We start from the raw sequence: 26,764 nt of genomic DNA, 5'->3' as shown, positions 1-26,764 counted from the left end.
CTCCCTTGCCCTTGATTGGGACACAGCCAGGTGTGACATACTCTGTCTGTAGAAATCCACTGTGGAGTGGTGTCACATTGATCTCCAGGGGTCATTGCTGGGCTTGCTTCTCTTTCTGGACTCACTTCTTCACTCCCCTACCAGTTTCTTCCTAGGAATACTTCCCAATAAAACACTTTCCTAGGGATTCCTATCTCCGGATCTGATTCTAGGGAACCCAATCAAACATTTCTCGAGTAGGGCTGTATCATCAGCACTGGGTAGCCTGCACTAGCCTGCAGAGTGCCTTGGTGTGAATTTTCACAAGGTGCCTCCTAGCAGATGGAGCCCTGTGCCCAGGCCATTAACTTCTCATCTGGGTGCCTTCGGCGGTGCCCAGTGGGTGGCATGGTGCTTGGGCGTAATGCTCAGAAAAGCAAAACAAAATGGGGAGTTGCTTCATTGTCCCAAGATCTCACTCTTGGCTTCTCTCATCCCCCTTTTAACCAGTTCAAGGGAAATTTCCCTCCTATGTTTTCCTAAATATTTGAATATTTCAGGCAGGTGTGTTGCTTTTCTCTGGTTACATGTGGAGCTGATTAAATGTCTTAGCTTCTTTCTAAAGACAATAAAGGGAAAGAAAGGGCTGTCTTGATCAGTGGAACGACAATACCACAGACTCCAGGGAGGGTGGGTGTGTCTTCACCAGCCTGGCCTTCCAGGGGGCCTCTGCCTTGACATGGGGTCATTGTGAGGGGTTTGGATGGGCTTCATTAGTCAGAGGCTCTTGCCTGATGATGTTTCCTTTCCTTGCATCCAGGGGGCTATTGTATCTGGTACCCAGAGTTTCCCACTTTTTCCTTTGGTGGCCTCCTATTAATGTCTAAATTTGGCCCATCTGGTGGTAACACAGAGCCCCTTTTGAAGATGCGTATATGGGGGAGTTCTTTGACAAGGATGTTTTTAACTGCCTGGTAATGTAGGTCAGAAGAGGGAAATACAGGGAGAGTGGAAGGGTGGGGAAGAGGACGTCTGTCCTGGGAGTCAGGGAGTTCAGTTCCATCCTATCCCCAGAGGTCTGAGGCTTCCTGGTGATCTGGTGCAAGTCATTGAACTTCTCTGGGAACCTCGGTGTCTTCACCTTTCTTTACTTAATAATAATTATCCAGCCATCCTCAGAGGGTTGTCTGATGATGAAGGGGAAATATTTTCATTGACTCATCAAACAATCATTTAGCAAGCTCATAAAATCCTTGCCCAGGGAGAGCTGGCAGTGTCTCAGGGACAGTGGTGTATGTGGAGGCATGGTGGTGTTGGAAGTAAGTGATGGAATAGAGGGAAATACTGTCCAGTGGCTGTGTGAAGGGGCACGGAGGTCTCCAGAGCTGGTCTGGAAGGCTAAGTGCTTGTGAATGGCAGGGTGCCGTGTAGTGGGTGGTGATGGGAGTTACAACTCTTGAGTCCAGCAGAACTGCCTTCAAATTCTGACTCTGACTCTTCAAAGCTGTATGATGGTGGGCAAGGTACCCAGACACTTTGAGCCTCAGTTTCCTCATTGGTAAAATGGACATGAGCGAATTGTTCCGAGGATTGAGTGATACAAAGCAGGGGTCCCCAACCCCCAAGCTGCGGACCAGTACCGGGGCTTGGGAGGGGCTTGGACAGGCTTCATTAGTCAGAGGCTCTTGCCTGATGATGTTTCCTTTCCTTGCATCTAGGGGGCTATTGTATCTGGTACCCAGAGTTTCCCACTTTTTCCTTTGGTAGCCTCCTGTTAATGTCTAAACCATCTGGTGGTAACACAGAGCCCCTTTTGAAGATTCGTACGTGGGGGAGTTCTTTGAAAAGGCCGGTCCGTGGCCTGTTAGGAACCGGGCCACACAGCAGGAGGTGAGTGGTGGGCCTGGCAAGCAAAGCTTCATCTGCCGCTCCCCATTGCTCCCCATCGCTCACATTACTGCCTGAACCATCCCCGCCCCCCGCCCCCCCCACCCCCGTCCTTGTCTTCCATGAAACTGGTCCCTGGTGCCAAAAAGGCTGGGGACCGCTGATGTAAAGCACTTTGCAGATATTATTACGAAGAGAAAGTATTGTTATTTTTTATCATGAGTTTTTTTCTTCTTCCAGTTTTATTGAGATATAATTGCATACATCAGTGTATAAAAGTATTGTTATTAAAGTTACCTTTCAGGTTGGAGCGATTCTGTTTGGGTGCCTTGGGCCAGTGCCTCTCAAATGTTATTGGGCATATGAATCATTTGGGGATCTTGCTAAAATGTGGATTCTGACCCAGGAGTCGGGATGGAGCCTGAGGTTCTGCTTTTCTCACTAGCTCCTCAGTTCTTAAGTGTGGACCACACTTTGAGTACAAGGCCCTAGGCTGCTCCCCTCGTCCCCCGCCCCCGCCGCCCCCGCTGCCCCAGGTAAAGTCTGAGTCCTTCCTGGGGGCTGAAGAGCAATGTGTTTGGGGAGATGATGGGGAGGGTTCAGGATTCCTTGGCGGGTCTGGCCTGGGACTGGGGCAGAGACAGCTGAGACTCACTGGACTTGTTGCTGTTGAGTCAGGTGTTTCCTCCAGGGGGGTGATGGATCTAACTTAACTTCCTTCCAGTGCCTTAGGACCAGCCCCCTGGAGGAAGCTCTTCCTGGCCAAATGGCCAAATGCTGCCTACTTCTGCTGCATGCTGGTCTTGATAGTGTGGAGATGAATAAGCCACTGACCCTGCCACAGTGTGTTTGGAGGTGGGGTAGGGACAGGCATGTAAACATGTAATTATCACATGACAAGATAAGCATTCTGTAGAGTTGATGGGTAATGGTGAAGGAGGGAAGAGGGTTGGAAAAGGGAGGAAAATGTCCTGGTGGTAATTATATCTGAACTAGGTTTTGAAGGATGAATCACAATGGCAGGATGGGGAGGAGGGCAGAAGTGTGTGGGGAATGGCATTCTAGGATTAAGGAACAGCATGTGCAAAGGTGTAGTGGTGCCATGAAACAACTTGATGTGTTCAAGTCATTGAACTAAAAGTTGTTTGGAGCCTGGAGTATGATGGGAAGGGCTTGGTCAGTGAGGTAGACTGCTGTTCCCAAAGATGTATTAGTCAGGATAGGCTAAGCTCTGCTGCAGTAACAAATCAACTTCATCACCTAGTAGCTTCACACAACAACAGTTACTTCTCACTTCCACTATGTGTCCTTCATAGGTCAGTGGAGGGCCAAGCTGACAGAGCTTTCCCATCTTGCAGCCACACCATTTGGAAAAATTGGCCTACGTGGTCACCAGCGCAGGAAGAGATCGTGGGAGAGTTGCTCTCTGGCTCTTCTGTGTTTCAGCCTAGAGCTGATGCGTCGTTGCTTATGCCACAGCCCATTGGCCAGAACCAATGGTGAGGGGGCTGGGAAACAATGAGGGGTGTGTGGATGAAAGTTCAGAGAATGTCACTGTCTCTCCCACATATGCCTTGTTTTGTAGCTTAAACCTCATTCTGAAAGCCCTAGTTTCTCAAATGGGAGTAATATGTGAATTTATTTAAAAGAAAAAGAAATCTTATAGCATCTAGTGGTGGCTTAAATTATTTTTATTATAGTGCAATTCAAATATGTCTAAGCACTTTATATTTAGAGCTCTCATATGACCATAAAACCAAAACAAATATATGAATAAAATATCAACACAGCTACAAATCGAGTAAATTCAGATTAACTCCATGAATTTAATGTGATGGATGAAGTCATTCTTGCTAAAACCAAGTCACTGTTTCTGGATCTAAAAACAGTTGTTCCATTCTTATGGGAGGCTGTGTGCCGTACCACATGGGTTACATGATGGCTCAATTTTCTCATCAGTTTCCTTTGTCTGTATTAAGTCTGATTTGTTGTTTTCTCATTAGCCTATGACAATTAAAATAATAATCATCATCATATTTCTTATTGCCAACTATACCATAAATGCAGGAATACACACAGTGGAATTATGTGGCAGCACTTGGTCATAACATGCTCATTTGGATGTTCCAGAATATGTTTCTATTGATATTCTATTAAAAAGATGCTCATTAAAGTGAAAGCACAAAGTTAAACAAAAAATAATTTTGGAGAACTTGTGAACCCCCAGAATATGTATGAGGATACCCCAGAATTTGAGAAACAGGTGGAAACCCACTGGAGTGTTTAGTTGGGGCAGGGGAAAGATGACCCACTTTATGGTTTAGAGACCTCACTTTGTCCAGGTGTGTGGGTAGGTGAGGGGTAGGAAGAAAAGCCAGAGACACATGGTTCAGGTCCGATGTCATGGTGGGGGAGGGGGCATTCAAGCAGCAAGTAGTTAAGAGAATGGAGAGGAGGTGTCAGATTTTTTTTGTTTTAGTCAGAATAATTCTTTATTTATTTTATTATTTTTTTTTATTTTTGGCTGTGTTGGGTCTTCGTTTCTGTGCGAGGGCTTTCTCCAGTTGCGGCAAGCGGGGGCCACTCTTCATTGCGGTGTGCGGGCCTCTCACTATCGCGGCCTCTCTTGTTGCGGAGCACAGGCTCCAGACGCGCAGGCTCAGTAGTTGTGGCTCACGGGCCTAGTTGCTCCGCGGCATGTGGGGTCTTCCCGGTCCAGGGCTCGAACCCTTGTCCCCTGCATTGGCAGGCAGACTCTCAACCACTGCGCCACCAGGGAAGCCCTGAGGTGTCAGATTTGAGATATATTTAGGAAGTAGAGGGAGTTCCCTGGCGGCCCAGTGGTTAGTACTTGGCACTTTCACTGCTGAGGGCCCAGGTTCAATCCCTGGTAGGGGAACTAAGATCCCGTAAGCCATGTGGTGTGGCCAAAAAAAAAAAAAAAAAAAAAGTAAATGGCATCTCCAGGACTTGGAGTGGAGGTTGACTGGATGTGGGCAGTGAAGGAAGGGAATGGGAGTCCCAGCTGACTCTTGGTTGGGGGCGGGGAGGGGACAGGGTTGATGGTGCCGTTGCCCAGGGGGAGGAGGGGGATCACCACACGCATCCACGGGAAGAACAGATGAGCTTCAGGGCAGAGCTTTGTTCAGCCATATCCACCATCCCGCCTTTGCTAACTGACTTGAGCCCTCCTGAACCAGTTTCCTAGGAGCTGTTGCATCTTAGGGTATCTGTTTTTTCCTCTCCAGGACATTTAGTTAGTGTTCGTTCGGATGCTCTGAGTTAGCCTGTCTCTTGTGAGTGCTGCTTCTGACCCGTGGGAGAGGGCTCTGGCAACACTTTGCCTAATTAATCACACACTTTTTTTGTCTTCTGTATGTTTGAGGAAAGTGAAAAACATTTGAAAAATTGGGGATGGTTTTGAGATTGAAGCTGTCATCCCATATCATGTGAGCTTAGCGATCTGCCTTCAGTTTTTAGGAGCAGCAACGATTCACTTTACACTCTATGTTTTTGGACAGAGAAGCTCAAAATTCTCCGAGGAGAGAGCAGGCGTACTGCCAGTTAAATGATCTCTAGGTAATTACATAACAAGAAGTATGGAAACTGCACTTTGTTGAAGCAGAGGGCAGAAAACACAAGGCCACCCAAACACACAAGTAAAAATGTCACAGAAACAAATCTCTGGTGGTTAGAGTGAAATCTTGTGTTAGTGAAAGTTTTCAGCATTAATTAATTTAAAAGGTAACTTGGTATTTCCTCTCTGTGTGAATTACTAACCTAACACACCAACGGGACCAGGCTGCTGGAAGTGGCTTCCATCCTGCCGTTCTCACGCCTGACAAATTTCCACTTGTCTCTTGGCCTCTTCGTAGGCATCACCTTCATGTCAGCACCTCCCAGGCCCTCCAGGGATACGTGTGCCCTTCCTCTGCTCCGTCTCTTTGGAACTTGTGATAAATGGTTTGTAAGCAAGTGCTTACCGGTCACCCCCAGAGACCACATACTACTTGTGAACAGGCTTGGAATCCCCCCAAACTTGTGGAGCATTTTTCCTAACAGCCATCTCCACACCCACAAACTAGTCCAGGGCACCCTTCAAGGAGCATCTTTGGACCTCAGGGCCGATTGGATGAGCAGATCTCCCAGCAATAATAGCCTTGGTTTTAGGAGTGTCTTTCCAGGAATGGGTTGGATGAAGCTGGTTGTTCAGTTTCATTCACATGCTGTGTTGGTTTCGGATTGGCTACAACCAGAATCCTCTGGTGCTTGGGTCTTTATAGAGAGACAGCTGGTGCTCTCCAGATATCCACATGCTTCCCTTCTTTAGCAGATGCTATAAGTCCCTGCCCACAGTCCTCGTTCTGATGTTTCCCCTACAATGCACTGCAATCCTACTGGAGGGCTTTCTCTGGTTGCAGGGGCATGGTTGGACCATTCTTGGGGAAAGCCAGAAATTCTGGGCAGTTAGTGTTCCTAGAAGCAGCCTTGAACCACTGATGGAGGGAAATGGGTGGATACATATCACAGTTTCCTTGCCGCACTGGTGGGCCAACCCTTGGGCATGCTCTACCTGTTCTCCCCAGAGGTTCCCAGCAGAGCTGAGTCCAGGTTGCTCACAGCAGAAACCTGCGTATTCATGCTGCTGTACTGCTTCATTTCTTTCGCCTCCTCCAGTACATCCCAGGATCACCTCCCCAGTAAACCCAAATCCTTTCCCCAGCCTCTGCTTTGGGGAGAGTCCAACCCAAGACCTTTGGGTTGGTTGGGGCCACTGGACTATGGGTGGAAGTGCTGTGTGTCTCTTCTCATGAAAGCAGGCACTGCCACTGTGTCTCTCCCACCACTGCGGCAACCCGGGAGGATGTGATATGGAGCAAGGCTGCTTAGTCCGCATGAGATTTCATAGGAGCAAGAACCTTTTATTATGGTAGCCACTGAGCTTCTTGGCATTTATCAGTTGAGGCACCTGCCTGACACATAGCATCAGCCCTGTCCCTGTGGGGTGCCAACGCTTAAGTTAGCCCATCCTTCATTTCTCCATCCTGTTCTGATACATAAGAACTCTTGGGATCTTTTACCTGTGATCTCCTTTAATGTTTCTAATTTCCAAACTTGTTCTCTCTTCAGTGGCTTGATTAATATTAAAGTACAATTTATTACGTTTGTCTATGGCTTTTGATTCGTCTGGAATTTATTTTGGTACATGCTTGTCAAATAAAAATCCAAGAGCATTTCATTTCCAAATTATTATCCAATTGTTCCAATATTGAATAAAAATTGTTCTTCCCTTCCCAATTACTCTGTAATGATCTTTCATTATACATTAAATTCTCGTGTGAAGTAATATCTATTTTGGGGCTACAGTTTTCTTTTTCCTTAAATTCAGCTCTTTTTCTGTCAGTACCAAGATGTTGTAATTATAGCTCTGTAATATATTTTACTATCCTCATTACTCATTTCCCTCCTGTCTTCAAAAATTACATTAGTGCTTAAACTGCATCAAACCTGCAAATCACAATTGAAAAGAACTGATATGTTTAACCTATTAGGACTTCACATTCTGGAACAGACAGTCATTTAAATGGATCTTCTACTTCCTCTCTCAGTTTTGTAGTTTTCCTTATGTTGATCATATATATATCTTGCTAACCTTATTCCTAGGAATTCTATGTATGTTGACATTATATATGTTCTTACTTTTAAAATTGTATTTTCCAACTTATTTTTGCTATTATGTAGGAAAGCTTGATAGAAATATAATTTTAAAATGTTGGCCTTATAGCTGGCCACTTTCTAATTATACTTTGAAGTGAAAAAGATTACACTTTCATCAGGTTCCATGTGCTCTAATTGCCTTTCCAGGTGGCTCTGAATAAACAAATGGATATATTCTAGAATTGAAATAAATTCAGGGGAATTCCCTGGCGGTCCAGTGGTTAGGACTCCACGCTTCCACTGCAGGGGGCACCGGTTCGATCCCTGGTCAAGGAACTAAGGTCCCGCGTGCTGTGCAGTGCGGCCAAAAAAGAAAAGAAAAGAAAAGAAAGAAATTCAGGGAGGGAGAGAAGGAGGGATGGAGAAAAGGTATACAAAGGAGTTGGGCACATGGTAAAAATCATCAGACCCCACCCACAGTCCAAGCGCAGAGTTACAGATGCCATGAGACAAACAGCTTGGGTTCATTGTGTGTTTTCTCTTTGAGACATAGTCTCTCACGAATTTCAAACTTGCTTGGAGGTATCTCTGACTGGTTCTAGGCGTCAGTAGCTCCAACGTCATAGTCTTCCCTTTGACGATTGATACTTGTTAGTAATAACATGTTTATATTTTAAGTCTGGATAATAAAAGATGATTTCAGAGGATGCCCGCAGTGATGCTAAAAACAGGCCTGGCAGATCAGACTGGTTAAAGTAAAACAAAAGTAAAAAGAGCCCTGGTCAGGGTCTCACCTTGTGTTTGAGTTAAGAAAACCAAAATCATTGGACATATTCATTTAAAAAGAAAAAAGTAACAGGAAGAAACCAAGTGCACTAGATTGAAGCTCCTTTTTCTTTGTAGAACTTGGAGTCAAGTGATGCCCAGGGGTTGCAGACCTCCCCAGTAAACTAATTATGAGGAAGCTCCCAAGTGCAAGGTTATGTGTGCTGTGTGCTGGCTGTTAGAACCTTTAGTGCTTTCTCTTTAATGCCACTAATATTAAATTTAGAATTCCAAGGAATTGCTCATTTTCTACAAGAATGGTATAACGGGGGCTTCCCTGGTGGTGCAGTGGTTGAGAATCTGCCTGCTAATGCAGGGGACACGGGTTCGAGCCCTGGTCTGGGAAGATCCCACATGCCACGGAGCAGCTGGGCCCGTGAGCCACAACTACTGAGCCTGCGCGTCTGGAGCCTGTGCCCCACAACGGGAGGGGCCGCGATAGTGAAAGGTCCGCGCACCGCGATGAAGAGTGGCCCCCACTTGCCGCAACTAGAGAAAGCCCTCGCACGAACCGAAGACCCAACACAGCCAAAAATAAATAAATAAATAAATAAAGTAGCTATAAACCTTCTGTGTTGAATTATCATCATCATCATTAAAAAAAAAAAAAAAAAAAAAGAATGGTATAACGGAAGAGGTTTGCTGGTTTTGAAGATGGTATTTTCCAAAGCTGTCCTGTAGCATGAATGGAAAACAGGAGTCCACAGTCACATTAAGGAGAAATAGGGAATAAATAAAAAATCTTGAGACACAGTGGAAAGACCCCTGCGGTTTCCACATTCTCAGGAAAGTTTGTTAGTTATTTGCCCTTTTTTTCCAGTTGCTTTGTCTATATTACAAAGCAAAGACAGCATTGGCTGCCTGGTTCTGTATGTTTAGTGTGCTTTCTTCATCAGAGTACAAAGTAGGTGTCTTTGTTAAGGGGTTTTCTTAGAAAGGCAAGTGGAGTCTTTGTGTTGAGGTGGGGAGGGGTGGGTTAGGAGGCAGTCTGGTATCTCTTTCTCTTGCCTCAGCCTGTTCGTTCGTCCATACACACAACGTGTGGGCTTTTAAGTGTTCTTAAGTGAGGATGTTAACAAAGGAAAAAAAATACATGGTGGCTTTTTATTCTATGGGGAGGAGAGAGTGGGGTTTGAAATATCTGCCCATCTCAAGGGGAAAAAAAGGAAAGTTTTCTGTTTTCCATGCTGCCTTGAATAACTGTCAGAAATTCTCAGCAGTTTCTGGCTAGCTAGCTGTCTCCATCTGGAGGCTGGCATTGTGTTTTTTTAACTGACAGTTAACTACCCTCTGCTAAAAATTCAACCAGTAATAGTCATATGCTTTCATAGCTTTTCAGGGAACTTTTTCGTAACAGTTCTCACATTTCTTTTCCTACCCTTGAGAATATCAGTTTTTAGTGTAAAAAGTTACAAAATTAGATATTAGGAAATCACTGATGATCACCAGGAACCATTCTTTCACTTACGTTTATTTATTTATTTTTAAGTTTTATTGGAGTATAGTTGATTTACAATGTTGTGTTAGTTTCAGGTGTACAGCAAAGTGAATCAGTTATACATATACATCTATCCACTCTTTTTTTTTTTTACATTATTTTCCCATATAGGCCATTACACAGTATTGAATAGCGTTCCCTGTGCTATACTGCTGGTTCTTATTAGTTATCTATTTTATATATAGTAGTGTGTATATGTCAATCCCAATCTCCCTATTTATCCCTCCCCCACCATCCCCTGGTAACCATAGTTTGTTTTCTACATCCGTGACTCTACTTTGGTTTTGTAAATAAGTTCATTTGTACCCTTTCTTTTGGCTCACATATATTTATTGAGTGTCTACTATATGCCACTGTGGTAGGCACAGCAATTTTTTTAAATTAATTAATTTATTAGTTATATTTGGTTGCATTGGGTCTTCGTTGCTGCGCGCGGGCTTTCTCTAGTTGTGGTGAGCGGGGGCTACTCTTCGTTGCGGTGCGCAGGCTTCTCATTGCGGTGACTTCTCTTGTTGCAGAGCATGGGCTCTAGGCCGTGCGGGCTTCAGTAGTTGCAGCACGTGGGCTCAGTAGTTGTGGCTTGCAGGCTCTAGAGCGCAGGCTCAGTAGTTGTGGCGCACGGGCTTAGTTGCTCCATGGCATGTGGGATCTTCCCGGACCAGGGCTCGAACCCGTGTCCCCTGCATTGGCAGGCAGGTTCTTAACCACTGCGCCACCAGGGAAGCCCCCACAGCAATTTTTATTAATTTCAATTTAAATTGAAAATAGCCACATGTAGCTGATGGCTATTGTATCAGAACAGACCTAGAGAGCTGGGGAGACAGATTAAAGCATCTGTAAATGTTGTAGAGCAAAAGCAAATGTTGTAACACCAATAGTGGTAAGTTTCCATGAAGAAGAAGCAAGATGAGTGAAGAAGGGAGGTGGAGCCGATTGAGGGTCTTCATACATGTTACATATACATATTCATACATATTGAGAGTGGGCTGAAGGCTTCTTGGAGAAATGATATTAGATCCATCGCAGACCTGAACAAAGATAAGAATGGTGTGTGAAAGAAATAGCTTGAAGACACTCCAGGCATCTCTGGGTAATTAATTGCCTTTTGTTTTTAATGAAACACAAGAGAAGGAATGCCTTCTACTTACGAATTCGGAAAATGCCACGAAACACAAAACACTTAGAGTTCATTCTTTTTTTCAAATTTAAAGACATCTTGGGACTTCCCTGGCGGTCTAGTAGTTAGGACTCTGCGCTTTGAATGCAGGGAGTGAGGGTTCCATCCCTGGTTGGGGAAACTAGGATCCCGCATGCCGCTCAGCGTGGCCCCCCGCCAAAATAAAATAAAATAAAATAATAAAATATAAAGACCTCTCATAATTTGGGACAGTGGTGTGGGTCTGTGTTCCTTAGAAGCAGAACCTGAGACTGGGATTCTTGTGCATGTGATTTTGGGGGGAGGGCTGGCAGGAGAAGGGGGTAGGGGAGCGAGGTGAGCAGGAGACGCAGCTAAGCAAGGATGTGGTCTCAGCTGGGAGTTCTGGGGCTTGCACTGCACCAAGGAGCTGGTCTCACCGTGGGGTAAGGAGCCTGTCTTTTGTACCCTTCCTGTCGCCATCAGTCATAAGAGCTGGTGGGTGGCAGCCGCTGCCTGGTAAGAGCATCTGGGTGGGCACCTGCAGTGTCCATGACTGTGCTGACCCCATAGCGTGTTGATGACTGAGTAGCTTTCGATAGATTTGGGGGCGGAAACAGCTGAAAAATCCTGAGTACAGGACTGCTTTGATCACCCGGCACATTCTGAGGATTGTGAACTCAACTGCGAGGCTGTTTTCCTGCACACGGCTATGGATTTACTGGGTTCATTCATGCAACACCTGTTTATGGACAGTCTACCACACGTGCCTGGCATCAGGGCTGGGTGTTTGGAATCTTGCCAAGCAAGGCCCATTTACTTAGTAGACTCCATCCCTGCAAATCATATATTTTTGGGCAAACGCCAAGAGATAGCATTGCAAGGGATCCTGAAGAAGCTTAACCACAGCTAGAGAAGCCAGAGCTGCCAAGGTCTACCCCTATCAAGGCTCGGAAGGCAGCAGTCTTTGTGGAAATATTTGTAAATGATGCTCTCGAAAAGCCTAGATGCAGCAGTCGGTCTGTTTGAGTGAACCGCCTAAGTTTCTGCGCACTGAGATTGGCTTCTATTTTTTGTTTTTTTGTTTTTTGGCTGTGTTGGGTCTTCGTTTCTATGCGAGGGCTTTCTCTAGTTGTGGCAAGTGGGGGCCACTCTTCATCACGGTGTGCGGGCCTTTCACTGTCGCGGCCCCTCTTGTTGCGGGGCACAGGCTCCAGACGCGCAGGCTCAGTAGTTGTGGCTCACGGGCCCAGTTGCTCCGTGGCATGTGGGATCTTCCCAGACCAGGGCTCGAACCCGTGTCCCCTGCACTGGCAGGCAGATTCTCAACCACTGTGCCACCAGGGAAGCCCAAGATTGGCTTCTTAATAGAAGAGCTGTTGCCTTGGTGCCGCCGTTGTCCATCTGATTTAACCACAAGGGACTGAATGCTTACTACATGCAGGTGACCTTCTGCCTGTCATCTTGCTATGGTCTTTGTAGCCATCCTGGGAGGCGGGGCTGGTGGTGGCCGTGCAGGCTCCCATGGCAGTGAGGACCACCAGGTACTCTGCCAGCAGAGGTGTAGGCGAGGCCCCCCGTGGCTCTGGCACTCAGGGTGGATATTGGGCACTGGTAGAGCTTTACAGAACCTGTTGGATGCAGTCAGGGTCTTGGCACTGTGATTTCCCCTACTTTCCAATGAGAGGAAAACCAAACCCAGTTTTAATTCCCTAAAGGAAGAAAAGTTTGTACCTTAATCTGCTTTCCCCTAGCATCACTCTTCTTTGTTTGGAATCTTAATTCACTTCAGGGAGTTGTTTTTTTAGATCATCCTGTCTACGGGGATATCAGGGATGAGCTCACTTGTTTATTGCCAGCTGCAGGAACACTGGGTGACTTTATTTTGCCAGGTTGGGATGCTGGATGGCTTAATAATTGGAGTAAAGCTAAACTGAGGCTGCTTTGCGTAGGTATTGTTGCCTGTTGATGAGTCTGAGTCCAGCTCCATTTCCTCTGGATGATCCCATGAGCTTTGCTTTATTCCATGGTTACAAATGACTCCCCCAAACCTGTTTGAACCATTGCTCCAAAAGATTCAGGATCTGTGGAAGAATTCTTTCAGTTCTTACTAACTAGCCGTGTGGCCTTGGGCTAATTGCTTACTCTCTCTGGTCAGCAGTTGTATCTAAAACTTGAGGGTGTTGGGCTACTGGCCCTTTCAGATCGAACACGCAAAGATTTTCACCCACACAGCCTTTGCGTCCAACACACGGGTCCTTCTTAAGATCCTCCTTTGCATCTTTCTTAGATTGGATCCATGGCATTACTTTTGTTTACAAAAGATGCATATTTCCACATAAGCAATTTACCAGTAAATCCAATCAATCATGTAATGACCATGCCTTAAATATTTATTTAAAGTTCTTCCTCAGCCTGGTGTATCTAAACCTCAGATACTTAGGGTATTTATTTCTTCTTGAGTGAACTTTGATAATATGTATCTTTCTTGGGATCCATCCATTTCATTAAGTTGTCTTATTTATTGGCTCAAAATTATTCATCATATTCCTTTATTATTATTTTACATGAGCAGCCCCAGTGTTTTCCAAATGTGTCACTTCTCCTGAATATGAATGAAAACTATGTATATTTTTGTAACATTTCCTCTTAAATTGTTTTACTCGCTTGCTATTTAATTATACATTGTACGTGGAGGTCGTCTTATCAAGAAGTCAAAATCGTTTAAAAACCACTTTCTAAAGAATCCACAAGCTCTTTGCCTCCTCTGTCCTTACAATAATGGCAGGGTTTTTTTAAATTGTTTTTTGTTTTTTTCCACACCGCACAGCATGTGAGGTCTTAGTTCCCCAACCAGGGATTGAACCTGAGCCCTTGGCAGTGAAAGTGCAGAGTCCTAACCACTGGACTGCCAGGGAAGTCCCAATAATGGATAGTGGAGCTCTGTGCCTGCCCCTCAGATAAGCATCTGAGAATGAGGGGTGAGAGTCTGCAGGGAGGCACTAGCAGATGGTGCAAATATTCCAAGTGTCTTTACATCAATCTAAGATCCGTCCAACCAAAGCACAGAGATGTAGAAATGAATGAGAAGTGCTCATCTCTCTAGAACAAAGATGATGGAGGAGTTTGCTTTTAGAATGATTTCTGCAGCCTCACCTATAGGGATGGAGTGTGGTAAAGCTCTGTCTAGCCCAATGTTTGAATGTTGTTGTGACACAGTCCCGTGGAGATCAGTAGGCCGGTGAAGGCCTTGGGGTGCGATAATCAGACAGAAGAAAGAAAATAGGAAGCCTTGCAGGCATCAAGTCAGCTGGAGACAGGTTCCAAGGTGGGATGTACTTTAGTGCTCCCTTTCCAAATAAACACACCCCCTTGAGCCTCCCTGAACAGTACTGAGAAAGGCAAAACTCAGCCCAAATCAAGGCTATTATGAATCTCTGATCTGCAACAGACAATTGGGATTAAAAATCCAGATCATAGGAAACCACAGCCTGGCCTGGGAGCCGTGCCCTCTTGGAATTTTACTGAGTGAGTGGTGACACCCCAGGGATGCGATCGTGGATGAGTTGGCAACTGTTGGGAGGAAACATTAAACCCAGGGGTCAGACCGAAAGAAAAGCTGTCCCCAGGGGAAGCCTCAGTCAAAGCAAACCGGTATCGGATGTCACAAAGGAGGACAACGTGAGGGACAACAGTGGCACACAGGGCAGCAAGCAAAAAGAGGAGCATGAAGGCTTCATGTGACGGAATAATCAGAAGGCGGGAGAAGGGTTCATCTGGAGGACCAGCAGTTGGAGAGAAGGTTATTGTCGTGGTCACTGGCATGTCCGAAGCCTCACCAGCCTGGGGGCAAACGAGGCCATGTTAATATTAATGCCCAGCGTGGAGTCCCAGCGGCCCTGCCTGCTCTCACAGGACCTCAGCCTGAGTCCTTGGAGTCCCCCGGGGAGGACGTCACCTGTGCTCAGGTGCAGCGTGGCTCCTCTTCTTCCTCCTGTCATGATGTCACTCCTCACTTCCCCTGGCCTTGCTGTCCCCTGGCTGCCAATGTGTCCCCAGGGCACCGCCTTGCCCCCTCCTGCTGTGCTGGGGAGGCAGGGGGCTGGTTCTCTGCTTACTCTGTTGTACCTCCGCATTTGGGTCCCAGTGCCTCACACAGGCTTTCAAAACACATCTCCCTCAGCGTCCATCCTTAACCCTGTGCTCCAAGGCTTGGAGGGCAGGGCATAGATGCCAAGCTGTCCCCTCTTTTGTCATTGCCCCTCGGCCTGATCTCCTCCCAGGTGTCCGTGATACCTGGGCACAGAACATCTCCTTTGCCCCCTTCGCCCACTCCCTTCCTGCCCATTTGGCAACTGGTGCAAATAGGTCCCGGCCCTGGGCCACTGGCTGCCTTGGATCCCAGTTTGGACTTGGTTGGGTCGCACTGCCATGCTCTCGGGGTTAATCAAACGGATACGTGCTAGTCCAAGGACATTCTGATCCCTCCCGTTGTGTTCTGTATATTTTGGTTCCACTAACCGGTTTGATGAAGTAAGAGACGGTCCAAAGCAGTGCTCCTCAAACTTCAGTGTGCATCGGATCATCTGGGGATCTTGTTAAAATGCAGAATCTGCTTCTTTAGGTCTGGAGTGGGGTCTGAAATTCCGCATTTCTAATGATCTCCCAGGGGATACCGATGCTGCTGGTCTACTCTGGGTAGTCAAATCCTTCATCACGCCCTCCCCCGTTTCTGTTTGCCGTACTTGAAAGAAAACCGTTTGGCAAGGAAATCATGAGTGGATTTTGTGTTCCACTGCACGGGTGATGTCCTGTTTTGACTACCTATCACACATCACTTATTCACATTATGAAAATAAAGAAACTGTTTGTTATAACACTACTTTAGGGAATCGTTTATGGGCCGCTTTCAAAATGCTAATGGTTGACCAGCATTCCTGGAAGGATACTTGGAACTTCTCTCTATAGCTTAGCTCTGTAGCTTTGCTTCTCCAAGTGTGGTCCTTGGGCCAGCAGCATTGTATCACATGGGACCGTGTTAGAGCTGCAGAATCTCAGCCCCACCCTCGACCTGGACTGACTGAATTGGGACCTGCACTTTAACACGGTCCCCAGTGGTGTGTGTGCACATTAGCATTTGAGAAGCCCTGCCCTGTAGAACACGGTATATCAGAAATGGGAGGTGCTGGCTTTGCCACTTTAGAAGGATGCTCAAAGGAGGCAGGTGAGTGACAACAGGGAAAAGTTCATACTTCGGTCGTCAGTCTTTTTTGTCTTGGTGTGACCTGGGACGTCTGGGGAGAGAGGAGAATACCTTCTGGCTTGCATGGAGCATGAAGATTCTTCAGACAAAATAAAACTAGCAGGGGAGGAAGTGGAAACTGTGATGTGATTATGAGATGGGTAGCGTATGCAGGACCAGATCAGGGTGAGCAGAAAACTGAGGGAGGGAGGATGAGAACTATTGAGGGTGGTCAGAGATAAGCTTTGAAAACGAGGAACAACATGTAAGCTGGTTCACTTTAGAATCCCCTTGTAAACAACAGAGGCATGCATAAAATGCATCACAATTTCGAGGTAGCTGGGACAGTAAAGGTCATCGTTAAATCAGCGAGTAGCTTAGAAAAAATGTATCAGGCATCTGTTGTAACAAGGACTGGCAAACATCCCTCACCGAGAGACCATAGAGGGCTCTCGTGCCAACATGCTGAGAGGCACTTGGGGAATTGGCATGGGAAGATCAGCAGATAAAAAGCAACCCAAAACTGGGGCACTTCTGAGATGAGAACTGGAAAACGTCTTTTTAATTACTCTGTTTCTGATGGCTTGGTTGATGTCCTGCTGGTAATAAAGAAGATTAGGTAGCGATGACATTAATTAGAGTGTCATCAGTGATGACAGACAATAAATAGCGTGGCATTTCATTTTATTACCTTACCCTTGTTAATTTCCCCAGTTTTGATCAATACAGCCATTGGCCAGGCCTCCCACTTACGAAACAGTAGCATTTTCGAGGCTTAGTAAAAGGCTGCATTCCAATTTTTTATTCGTTTAGGAAATCCTCCTTGGGATGTTTGCATAATCAAATGTAAGTTCGCAAATGTTTCTCCTGCCTCAGATTTGCATATGAGCAAAATGAGTTTGTTCCCAAACAGAGCCCTGGAAAAAGCCCAGGACAAATGATTACTCAGTGAAAAGGAAAATGATTTCAGCCAGTTCCACTCCATCTTCCACAGAAGAATGGAGGTGAATCGTCTCAGCACTGCCTACTGAGGCCATAAGTCTGGTGACACAATTAAGGAATGAAAGGTTGATAAAAGGGAAAGTATTTCAAGTGGAGCTTCCCTGCTAGGAAGGGGGATTACATGTCATTAGATGCATTACATTGACTTTTATTTTCCAGGCATTTTTGTGTTGTTGCATTGCATATTACCAGATGTTTTAAAACACCAATTTCCATTTCTTTTAATACTCAGGATTAGTAAATGCTTAAAGAGTGATTATGTATTATTTATATCCTATAGCAATTTGGGTGTGATTCTCCCATTTCTTTTTCTAGCATGTTATTATAGGAGCCAAGGCAAGAATTCCAAAGTGGATGCTGACCTTGGACGTAGTTTTTCTTTGTGGTGTAATTAGGCATATGGGTTATGGTTAAAAAATGACTAGGAAGGGACTTCGCTGGTGGCGCAGTGGTTAAGACTCCATGCCCCCAATGCAGGGGGCCTGAGTTCGATCCCTGGTCAGGGAACTAGATCCCACATGGCATGCCGCAACCAAGAGTTTGCATGCCACAACTAAGGAGCCTGAGTGTCGCAACTAAGGAGCCTGCCTGCTGCAACTAAGACCCGGCACAACCAAATAAATAAAATAAATAAATAAATAAATAATTTTAAAAAAATGACTAGGAAAAGGTATACTCCCTTTGTTCTGATGAAAGAAGATACGGAAAAGATTCATTTTAGCAGTATATTTTCATTACTTTGTCTTGACCCTAAACTTGATGATTAGCAGCCTGAACAGAGGAATAATAAATGATTAGAAAAGAAACTGGGTTCATGTGATTTCCAGTCATTTTTGTAGCCTTTTCAGTGGAAAAACATAGAGGTGACCGTTGTGAAACTGGGTTATGTTAATTCATCTGAATTGTGCTATCAGATAGGAGGCACAGTCGCTAGGAGCCAAACCCATTAGAGGTAATAACAGCAAAATGCTTATGCAGTAACTGAGCTTATTGGCTCACACCAGTCAGGTAATTCTAGGATCAGTGAACGTGAAGTTTCTCTCCCCACAGGAGCCGTATGCTTAGATCTGCCCAACTGTTTCTCTTAATATCCTGTCCCTACTGGTTTTCTATTTCAGTCACTAGATAAATGACAAATTCACCCTGCTGAGTCACATTTAGCATCGTGTCCTCTTTGCCCTTGACATATACGTGGATTTGGGGGAAACCCAAGGTTACAAGAGGTTGGAGAGGGAGAGGGAAGAAAATAAACACAGTCTGAGTGCCCACTCTATGCTAAGCAGCAGGCAGGGGTGAGGTACCAAGTTTAGCCCATGTAGAAACTGAGGCTCAGAAAGATCACATAATGTTCCCAAGGTCACACAGCTACTTAGAGCCTGGTAGGACCAGGATTTAAATTAGAGCTTCTGACCCCATGTTCACATTCTTTGTGCAACTCTAAAATGAAGCTTTCACAAAATTCTGAAGAAATACACTGCTCTTCCCTACCTGTATTAGTTGTTCTTGACACATGCTACCTTGGCACATTTACTGGTAGTCAGTGGATGTCTGTGATTGTGTTTTCTGTCAACGTTACTTGTTTCATCTAGTTAAGGTCTGTTGTGGGATGTCTACCAATGTGGAAACGAATGACACTCAATTATTTACAAGGAGAGCCAGAAGCCTGAGACATGATATATGTGCTGATGTTAGGACTGAAAACAGGTTTCCCAAATCTCATGTACTAGGACAGAGGAAGAGAGTTTGCATAATCCACAGTCTCTGCCTTTGGAGAGCCTGAGTTTAGTTGAGAATACTTACACCTTTGAAGATAAAGTAACAGAGAGCTGAGGTGTGCAGGAGGAAGGGTCTCAAGCATTCATGTGAAATGTTTAATGAATGAACAGAGCGTCAGACGAGGGAGCTCTGACTGTGAACTTGTGAAGTCAGGGAGGGTTTGGTGGTGGATACGGGTCTTAGGTCTTACATGATGGTGAGGCTTGGATGGGTGGGAGAGTGACAGTGGAGTCGGGTTGGGATGGGTGAGGGGCCGCTGGATGAGGGAGCGCCTTCCATGTCAAGGGTTTGGCCCTCAAAGATGTTAATAAGGAGCCACCATAGGCTCTTGAGCAGAGGAGTGGCTTCATGAAAGTTCTGCTGCATGCATGCGCTTGATGGGTGCTGGGGCAAAACCCTGTAGACAGTTGTATTGGGGGCGTTTGAGGCAAAAGCAGCAGTATTGTCAGGTTGAGTCAATTTACGTTGCTGTAGGAAATTAACCAAAAAATGATGCTACAAGAGCACTTTTTTTCTGTACCCTTTCCTGGAAGCTGCTGGCGAGTGGCTGAGGACTGGGAATTAGGATGTTTAATTTTTACTATCTATACCTCAATTAACTATTGATTGTTGGTGTAGGGACACAGGAGGAGTTATTATCCTAGATCATGTTAGGTTGAGCCATATGAAATTTCCATTTTGGGGTAATTGGTAGAACTACTGGTAATTTCATATGGTTCCACTTAATCGATTTTGTAAGTTGTTGTTGGAGACGAGTGGACACAGGTTATCTGGGTAGGTCCTGGGATAGCGCTGCTCACAGTCAGCCCCAAAGGCCTTGAGGGTGCTGTTTTCCCTGGGAGATGGGACTGTTCCTGGAGACTGAGCCCAGGGCCCCAGGGACGTGCCAGGCTCTTCCTCTCCCTAATATTTGCTCTCCCTGCCTATGCACCAGGCATTCAGAATCTCCTGATTTTTTTTCTAAAGGAGAAAAATTTGCTCTGGACCAAGAACTTTAAAGGAGGAAGGAGGGCTTGTGGAAGAGAGGATAAAAATAATTGCATCTTGGGACTTCCCTGGTGGTTCAGGGATTAAGACTCTGCACTTCCACTGTAGGGGGTGTGGTTGGATCCCTGGTCGCAGAACGAAGATCCCGCAGGCCCCGCGGTGCGGCCATAATAATAATAATAATAATAATTGCATCTTGAGGTTGTGTTTTCCCAGGACTCCCCAGTAGCACGATGCAGACAGAACCAGAAGTGCCATTCCTGTAGCTCCTAATTATGTTGGGAAGGAGAGGGACCGAGTTCTCACTCTGGCCCCAGATTACAGAGGCTTTAAGTGAGTTTGAGAACTCCTGGGCATTGGGCTGCGCATGCGTGACGCATGCGGTAATACAGGCTGAGCTGCGCTGTCTTCACATCCTTTGTGTCTGCGCCCTGGGATGGGGCCACTCCTGTGGAGCCTCTCCTGGATTCAAGGGTGGAGTGTGCCCACAGTGCTCTCCTAACCGCCGGAAATCAGGACAGCTTCTGAGCTAGGGTCTGCAGAAACTGGCTGGGCACAAGCATCCCAGAGCGTGCCCACCTCCCCCCCCCACTGCCCTCAGACTCTGGGTACCACAGGGCCTAGTCATCTGTCATTACACTCAAACTGCGCAGGTTCACTATTTGGGACCCTGAGGTCTCATCACGACTTGCCTCTTTTGTCCTAAGTCACCACTCAACATGCGACCCACAGTGTCTGTCCTGTTCCAAGAGTACTGGTGTGTGTCTCCTGACATCCCATCTTGGACCTCCTCTGGGCCCCTCCTGAGCCCCCTTCCATGCTAAACTCTCCTGCATCCCTAGGGTATTCACAGAATATTCCTTTGTCCTCCTGGTTCTCCCCTGAACCTTCCCTGGAATAGAGAATTCTTTTCCCTTTCCTTAGCCTGACAAATATGTATTGAGGGTCCCACTCCGTGAGAAGCACACTAAGGAAAACAAATGAGAAGACTTAGTGCCTTTGCACACGTGCATCTGAAGGTTACCTTCCTTGGCATCCTTCCTGTTTCCTGAGGAAACATGAACTAGTGTGACTGCTGGAGACCTCTCTTCTCCTCTCTCAGCATCAACCCTCTCAGCCAAAAATGGAGGCAGATCAGAGAGACTATGAGAAGAAAGGAACAACAGATGTACATAAATAAATAGTTTAACTGTAAACATGACTGGTAAGCTCATAAATCCTGTGGGAAGATCAGTACCGGCCACCACTTGTCATCTAATCGGACACCTGTGTCTAGATGGAAATCATCTCAGAACAGATTGTATGTTATAATTAAAAACCAAAAAACATTCTGTGTCAATATGCTGGGCCAAATTGCCCATGCTGGCACAACTGGACTTTCTGCTACAATTCAAATGCACTTAAAAATTATCATTTTGGGGGAGACCTTCAAGATGGTGGAGGAGTAAGACATGGAGATCACATTCCTCCCCACAAATACATCAGAAATACATCTACATGTGGAACAACTCCTACAGAACACCTACTGAACACTGGCAGAAGACCTCAGATTTCCCAAAAGGCAAGAAACTCCCCACGTACCTGGGTAGGGCAAAAGAAAAAAGAAAAAACAGAGACAAAAGAATAGGGACGGGACCTGCATCTCAGGGAGGGAGCTATGAAAGAGGAAAAGTTTCCACACTAGGAAGCCCCTTCACTGGCGGAGATGGGGGGTTGCCAGGGGGAAGCTTCGGAGCCACGGAGGAGAGCGCAGCAACAGGGGTGCGGAGGGCAAAGTGGAGAGATTCCTTCACAGAGGATCGGTGCCGAGCTGCACTCACCAGCCCGAGAGGCTTGTCTGCTCACCCACTGGGATGGGCGGGGGCTGGGAGCTGAGGCTCGGTCCTCGGAGGTCAGATCCCAGGGAGAGGACTGGGGTTGGCGGCGTGAACACAGGCTGAAGGGGGCTAGTGCACCACAGCCAGCCAGGAGGGATTCCGGGAAAAAGTCTGGAACTGCCGAAGAGGCAAGAGACTTTTTCCTGCCTCTTTGTTTCACGGTGCACGAGGAGAGGGGATTCAGAGAGCCGCTTAAAGAAGCTCCAGAGATGGGTGCGAGCTGTGGCTACCAGCGCGGACTCCAGAGACGGGGCATGAAACGCTAAGGCTGCTGCTGCAGCCACGAAGAAACCTGTGTGCAAGCACAGGTCACCATCCACACCTCCCCTCCCGGGAACCTGTGCAGCCCGCCACTGCCAGGGTCCCGTGATCCGGGGACAACCTCCCCGGGAGAACACATGGCGCATCTCAGGCTGTTGCAACGTCACGCCGGCCTCTGCCGCAGGCTCGCCCCGCATTCCGCACCGCTCCCTCCCCCCGGCCTGAGAGAGCCAGAGCCCCCTAATCAGCTGCTGCTTTAACCCCGTCCTGTCTGAGCGAAGAACAGATGCCCTCAGGCGACCTACACGCAGAGGCGGGGCCAAATCCAAAGCGGAACCCCAGGCGCTGTGCGAACAAAGAAGAGAAAGGGAAATCTCTCCCAGCAGCCTCAGGAGCAGCCGATTAAATCTCCACAGTCAACTTGATGTACCCTGCATCTCTGGAATACCTGAATAGACAACGAATCATCCCAAAATTGAGGCGGTGGACTGTGAGAGCAACTGTAGACTTGGGGTTTGCTTTCTGCATCTAATTTGTTTTTGGTTTTATGTTTAACTTAGTTTAGTATTTAGAGTTATTGTTCTAGGGTCTGTCTGTCCGTTTTTTGTTTTTGTTTTTGTTTTTCAGTATAGTTTTTAGTGCTGGTTATCATTGGTGGATTTATTTTTTGGTTTGGTTGCTCTCTTCTTCTTTTTTTTCTTTTTTTAATTTAATTTTTAAATTTTTAATAATTTTAAAATTATTTTTTATTTTAATTATTTTATTTTTTTCTTTCTTTCTTTTTCTTCTCCTTTTTCTTCTGAGCCATGTGGCTGACAGGGTCTTGGTGCTCCAGCGAGGTGTCAGGCCTGTGCCGCTGAGGTGGGTGAGCCGAGTTCAGGACATTGGTCCACCAGAGACCTCCCGGCTCCACGTAATATCAAACGGCAGAAGCTCTCCCAGAGATCTCCATCTCAACACTAAGACCCAGTTCCACTCAATGACCAGCAAGCTACAGTGCTGGACACCCTATGCCAAACAACTAGCAAGACAGGAACACAACCCCACCCATTAGCAGAGAGGCTGCCTAAAATCATAATAAGGTCACAGACACCCCAAAACACACCAGCAGACACTGTCCTGCCCACCAGAAAGACAAGATCCAGCCTCAACCACCAGAACACTGGTGGAGGCACCAATCCCCTCCATCAGGAGGCCTACAGAAACCACTGAACCAACCTTACCCACTGGGGACAGACACCAAAAACAATGGGAACTACGAACATGCAGCCTGCGAAAAGGAGATTCCAAACACAGTAAGTTAAACAAAATGAGAAGACAGAGAAACACACAGCAAATGAAGGAGCAAGGTAAAAACCCACCAGACCAGAGCTTCCCTGGTGGCGCAGTGGTTAAGAATCTGCCTGCCAATGCATGGGACATGGGTTCGAGCCCTGGTCTGGGAAGATCCCACATGCCGCGGAGCAACTAAGCCCGTGAGCCACAACTACTGAGCCTGCACGTCTGGAGCCTGTGCTCCGCAATGGGAGAGGCCGCGACAGGGAGAGGCCCGCGCACCACGATGAAGAGTGGCCCCCGCTCGCCGCAACTGGAGAAAGCCCTTGCACAGAAACGAAGACCCAACATAGCCAAAAATAAAATAAATAAATTTTTTAAAAAAACAAAAAAAAAACTGGCTTAAAAAAAAAAAAACCCGGGCTTCCCTGGTGGCGCAGCAGTTGAGAATCTGCCTGCCAACGCAGGGGACACGGGTTCGAGCCCTGGTCTGGGAGGATCCCACATGCCGCGGAGCAACTAGGCCCGTGAGCCACAATTACTGAGCCTGCGCGTCTGGAGCTTGTGCTCCGCAACAAGAGAGGCCACGACAGTGAGAGGCCCGCGCACCGCGATGAGGAGTGGCCCCCGCTTGCCGCAACTAGAGAAAGCCCTCGCACAGAAACGAAGACCCAACACAGCCAAAAATAAATAAAAAAAAAAAAAAAAAAAAAATTTAAAAAAAAAAAAAAAAAACCCACCAGACCAAATAAATGAAGAGGAAATAGGCAGTCTACCTGAAAAAGAATTCAGAGTAATGATAGTAAAGATGATCCAAAATCTCAGAAATAGAATGGAGAAAATACAAGAAACGTTTAACAAGGACCAAGAAGAACTAAACAGCAAACAAACAATGATGAACAACACAATAAATGAAATTAAAAATTCTCTAGAAGGAATCAATAGCAGAATAACTGAGGCAGAAGAATGCATAAGTGATCTGGAAGATAAAATAGTGGAAATAACTACCGCAGAGCAGAATAAAGAAAAAAGAATGAAAAGAATTGAGGACAGTCTCAGAGACCTCTGGGACAACATTAAACGCACCAACATTAGAATTATTGGGGTCCCAGAAGAAGAGGAGAAAAAGAAAGGGACTGAGAAAATATTTGAGAGATGATAGTTGAAAACTTCCCTAATATGGGAAAGGAAATAGTCAATCAAGTCCAAGAAGCGCAGAGAGTCCCATACAGGATAAATCCAAGGAGAAATATGCCAAGACACATATTAATCAAACTATCAAAAATTAAATACAAAGAAAAAATATTAAAAGCAGCAAGGGAAAAACAACAAATAACATACAAGGGAATCCCCATAAGGTTAACATCTGATCTTTCAGCAGAAACACTGCAAGCCAGAAGGGTGTGGCAGCACATATTTAAAGTGATGAAAGGGAAAAACCTACAACCAAGATTACTCTACCCAGCAAGGATCTCATTCAGATTCGATGGAGAAATCAAAAGCTTTACAGACAAGCAAAAGCTAAGAGAATTCAGCACCACCAAACCAGCTTTACAACAAATGCTAAAGGAATTTCTCTAGGCAGGAAACACAAGAGAAGGAAATGACCTACACTAACAAACCCAAAACAATTAAGAAAATGGTAATAGGAACATACATATCGATAACTACCTTAAATGTAAATGGATTAAATGCTCCCACCAAAAGACATAGACTGGCTGAATGGATACAAAAACAAGACCTGTATATATGCTGTCTAGAAGAGACCCACTTCAGACCTAGGGACACATACAGACTGAAAGTGAGGGGATGGAAAAAGATATTCCACGCAAATGGAAATCAAAAGAAAGCTGTAGTAGCAATTCTCATATCAGACAAAATAGACTTTAAAATAAAGACTATTACAAGACACAGAGAAGGACACTACATAATGATCAAGGGATCAATCCAAGAAGAAGATATAACAATTGTAAATATTTATGCACCCAACATAGGAGCACCTCAATACATAAGGCAAATGCTAACAGCCATAAAAAGGGAGATTGACAGTAACACAATCATAGTAGGGGTGGGGTGCTAAAGATCATCCAAAATGAAAATAAATAAGGAAACACAAGCTTTAAATGATACACTAAACAAGATGGACTTAATTCATATTTATAGGGCATTCCATTCAAAAACAACAGAATACACTTTCTTCTCAAGTGCTCATGGAACATTCTCTGGATAGATCATATCTTGGGTCACAAATCAAGTCTTGGTAAATTTAAGAAAATTGAAATTGTATCAAGTATCTTTTCTGACCACAATGCTATGAGACTAGATATCAATTACAGGAAAAAATCTGTAAAAAATATGAACACATGGAGGCTAAACAATACACTACTAAATAACCAAGAGATCACTGAAGAAATCAAAGAGGAAATCAAAAAATATCTAGAAACAAATGACAGTGAAAACACGACAACCCAAAACCTATAGGATGCAGCAAAAGCAGTTCTAAGAGGGAAGTTTACAGCAATACAATCCTACCTCAAGCAACAAGAAACATCTCAAATAAACGACCTAACCTTACACCTGAAGCAATTAGAGAAAGAAGAACAAAAAAACCCCAAAGTTAGCAGAAGGAAAGGAATCATAAAGATCAGTTCAGAAATAAATGAAAAAGAAATGAACAAAGCAATAGCAAAGATCAATAAAACTAAAAGCTGGTTCTTTGAGAAGATAAACAAAATTGATAAACCATTAGCCAGACTCATTAGGAAAAAAAGGGAGAAGACTCAAATCAATAGAATTAGAAATGAAAAAGGAGAAGTAACAACTGACACTGCAGAAATACAAAGGATCATGAGAGACTACTACAAGCAACTCTATGCCCATAAAATGGACAACCTGGAAGAAATGGACAAATTCTTAGAAAAGCACAACTTTCCGAGACTGAACCAGGAAGAAGTAGAAAATATAAACAGACCAATCACAAGCACTGAAATTGAGACTGTGATTAAAAATCTTCCAACTGGGGCTTCCCTGGTGGCGCAGTGGTGGAGAGTCTGCCTGCCAATGCAGGGGACACGGGTTCGAGCCCTGGTCTGGGAGGATCCCACATGCCGCGGAGCGACTGGGCCCGTGAGCCACAGCTGCTGAGCCTGCGTGTCTGGAGCCTGTGCTCCGCAACAAGAGAGGCCGCGATAGTGAGAGGTCTGCGCACCACGATGGAGAGTGGCCCCCGCTTGCCACAACTAGGGAAAGCCCTTGCACAGAAATGAAGATCCAACACAGCCATAAAAAAAAAAAAAAAAAAAAAAAAAAATCTTCCAACAAACAAAAGCCCAGGACCAGATGGCTTCACAGGCGAATTCTAC

General features: G+C 45.6%; 1 protein-coding gene across 1 annotated transcript in view; it reads left to right on the top strand.

Annotated features, from left to right (window-relative positions):
- The first annotated feature begins 16,157 nt into the window (after positions 1-16,157).
- The window catches only part of DCLK3 (doublecortin like kinase 3), a 32,925-nt gene continuing 22,318 nt past the window's right edge, over positions 16,158-26,764 (top strand). The window contains exon 1 of the mRNA XM_057555762.1: positions 16,158-16,206. Within this exon, the coding sequence (XP_057411745.1) occupies positions 16,158-16,206 (49 nt within the window). The remainder of the gene's footprint in view (positions 16,207-26,764) is intronic.

Source organism: Balaenoptera acutorostrata, chromosome 10, assembly GCF_949987535.1.
Source record: "Balaenoptera acutorostrata chromosome 10, mBalAcu1.1, whole genome shotgun sequence".
Classification (NCBI taxonomy): Eukaryota; Metazoa; Chordata; class Mammalia; order Artiodactyla; family Balaenopteridae; genus Balaenoptera; species Balaenoptera acutorostrata.
This window is presented reverse-complemented; position numbering and strand designations above follow the sequence as displayed.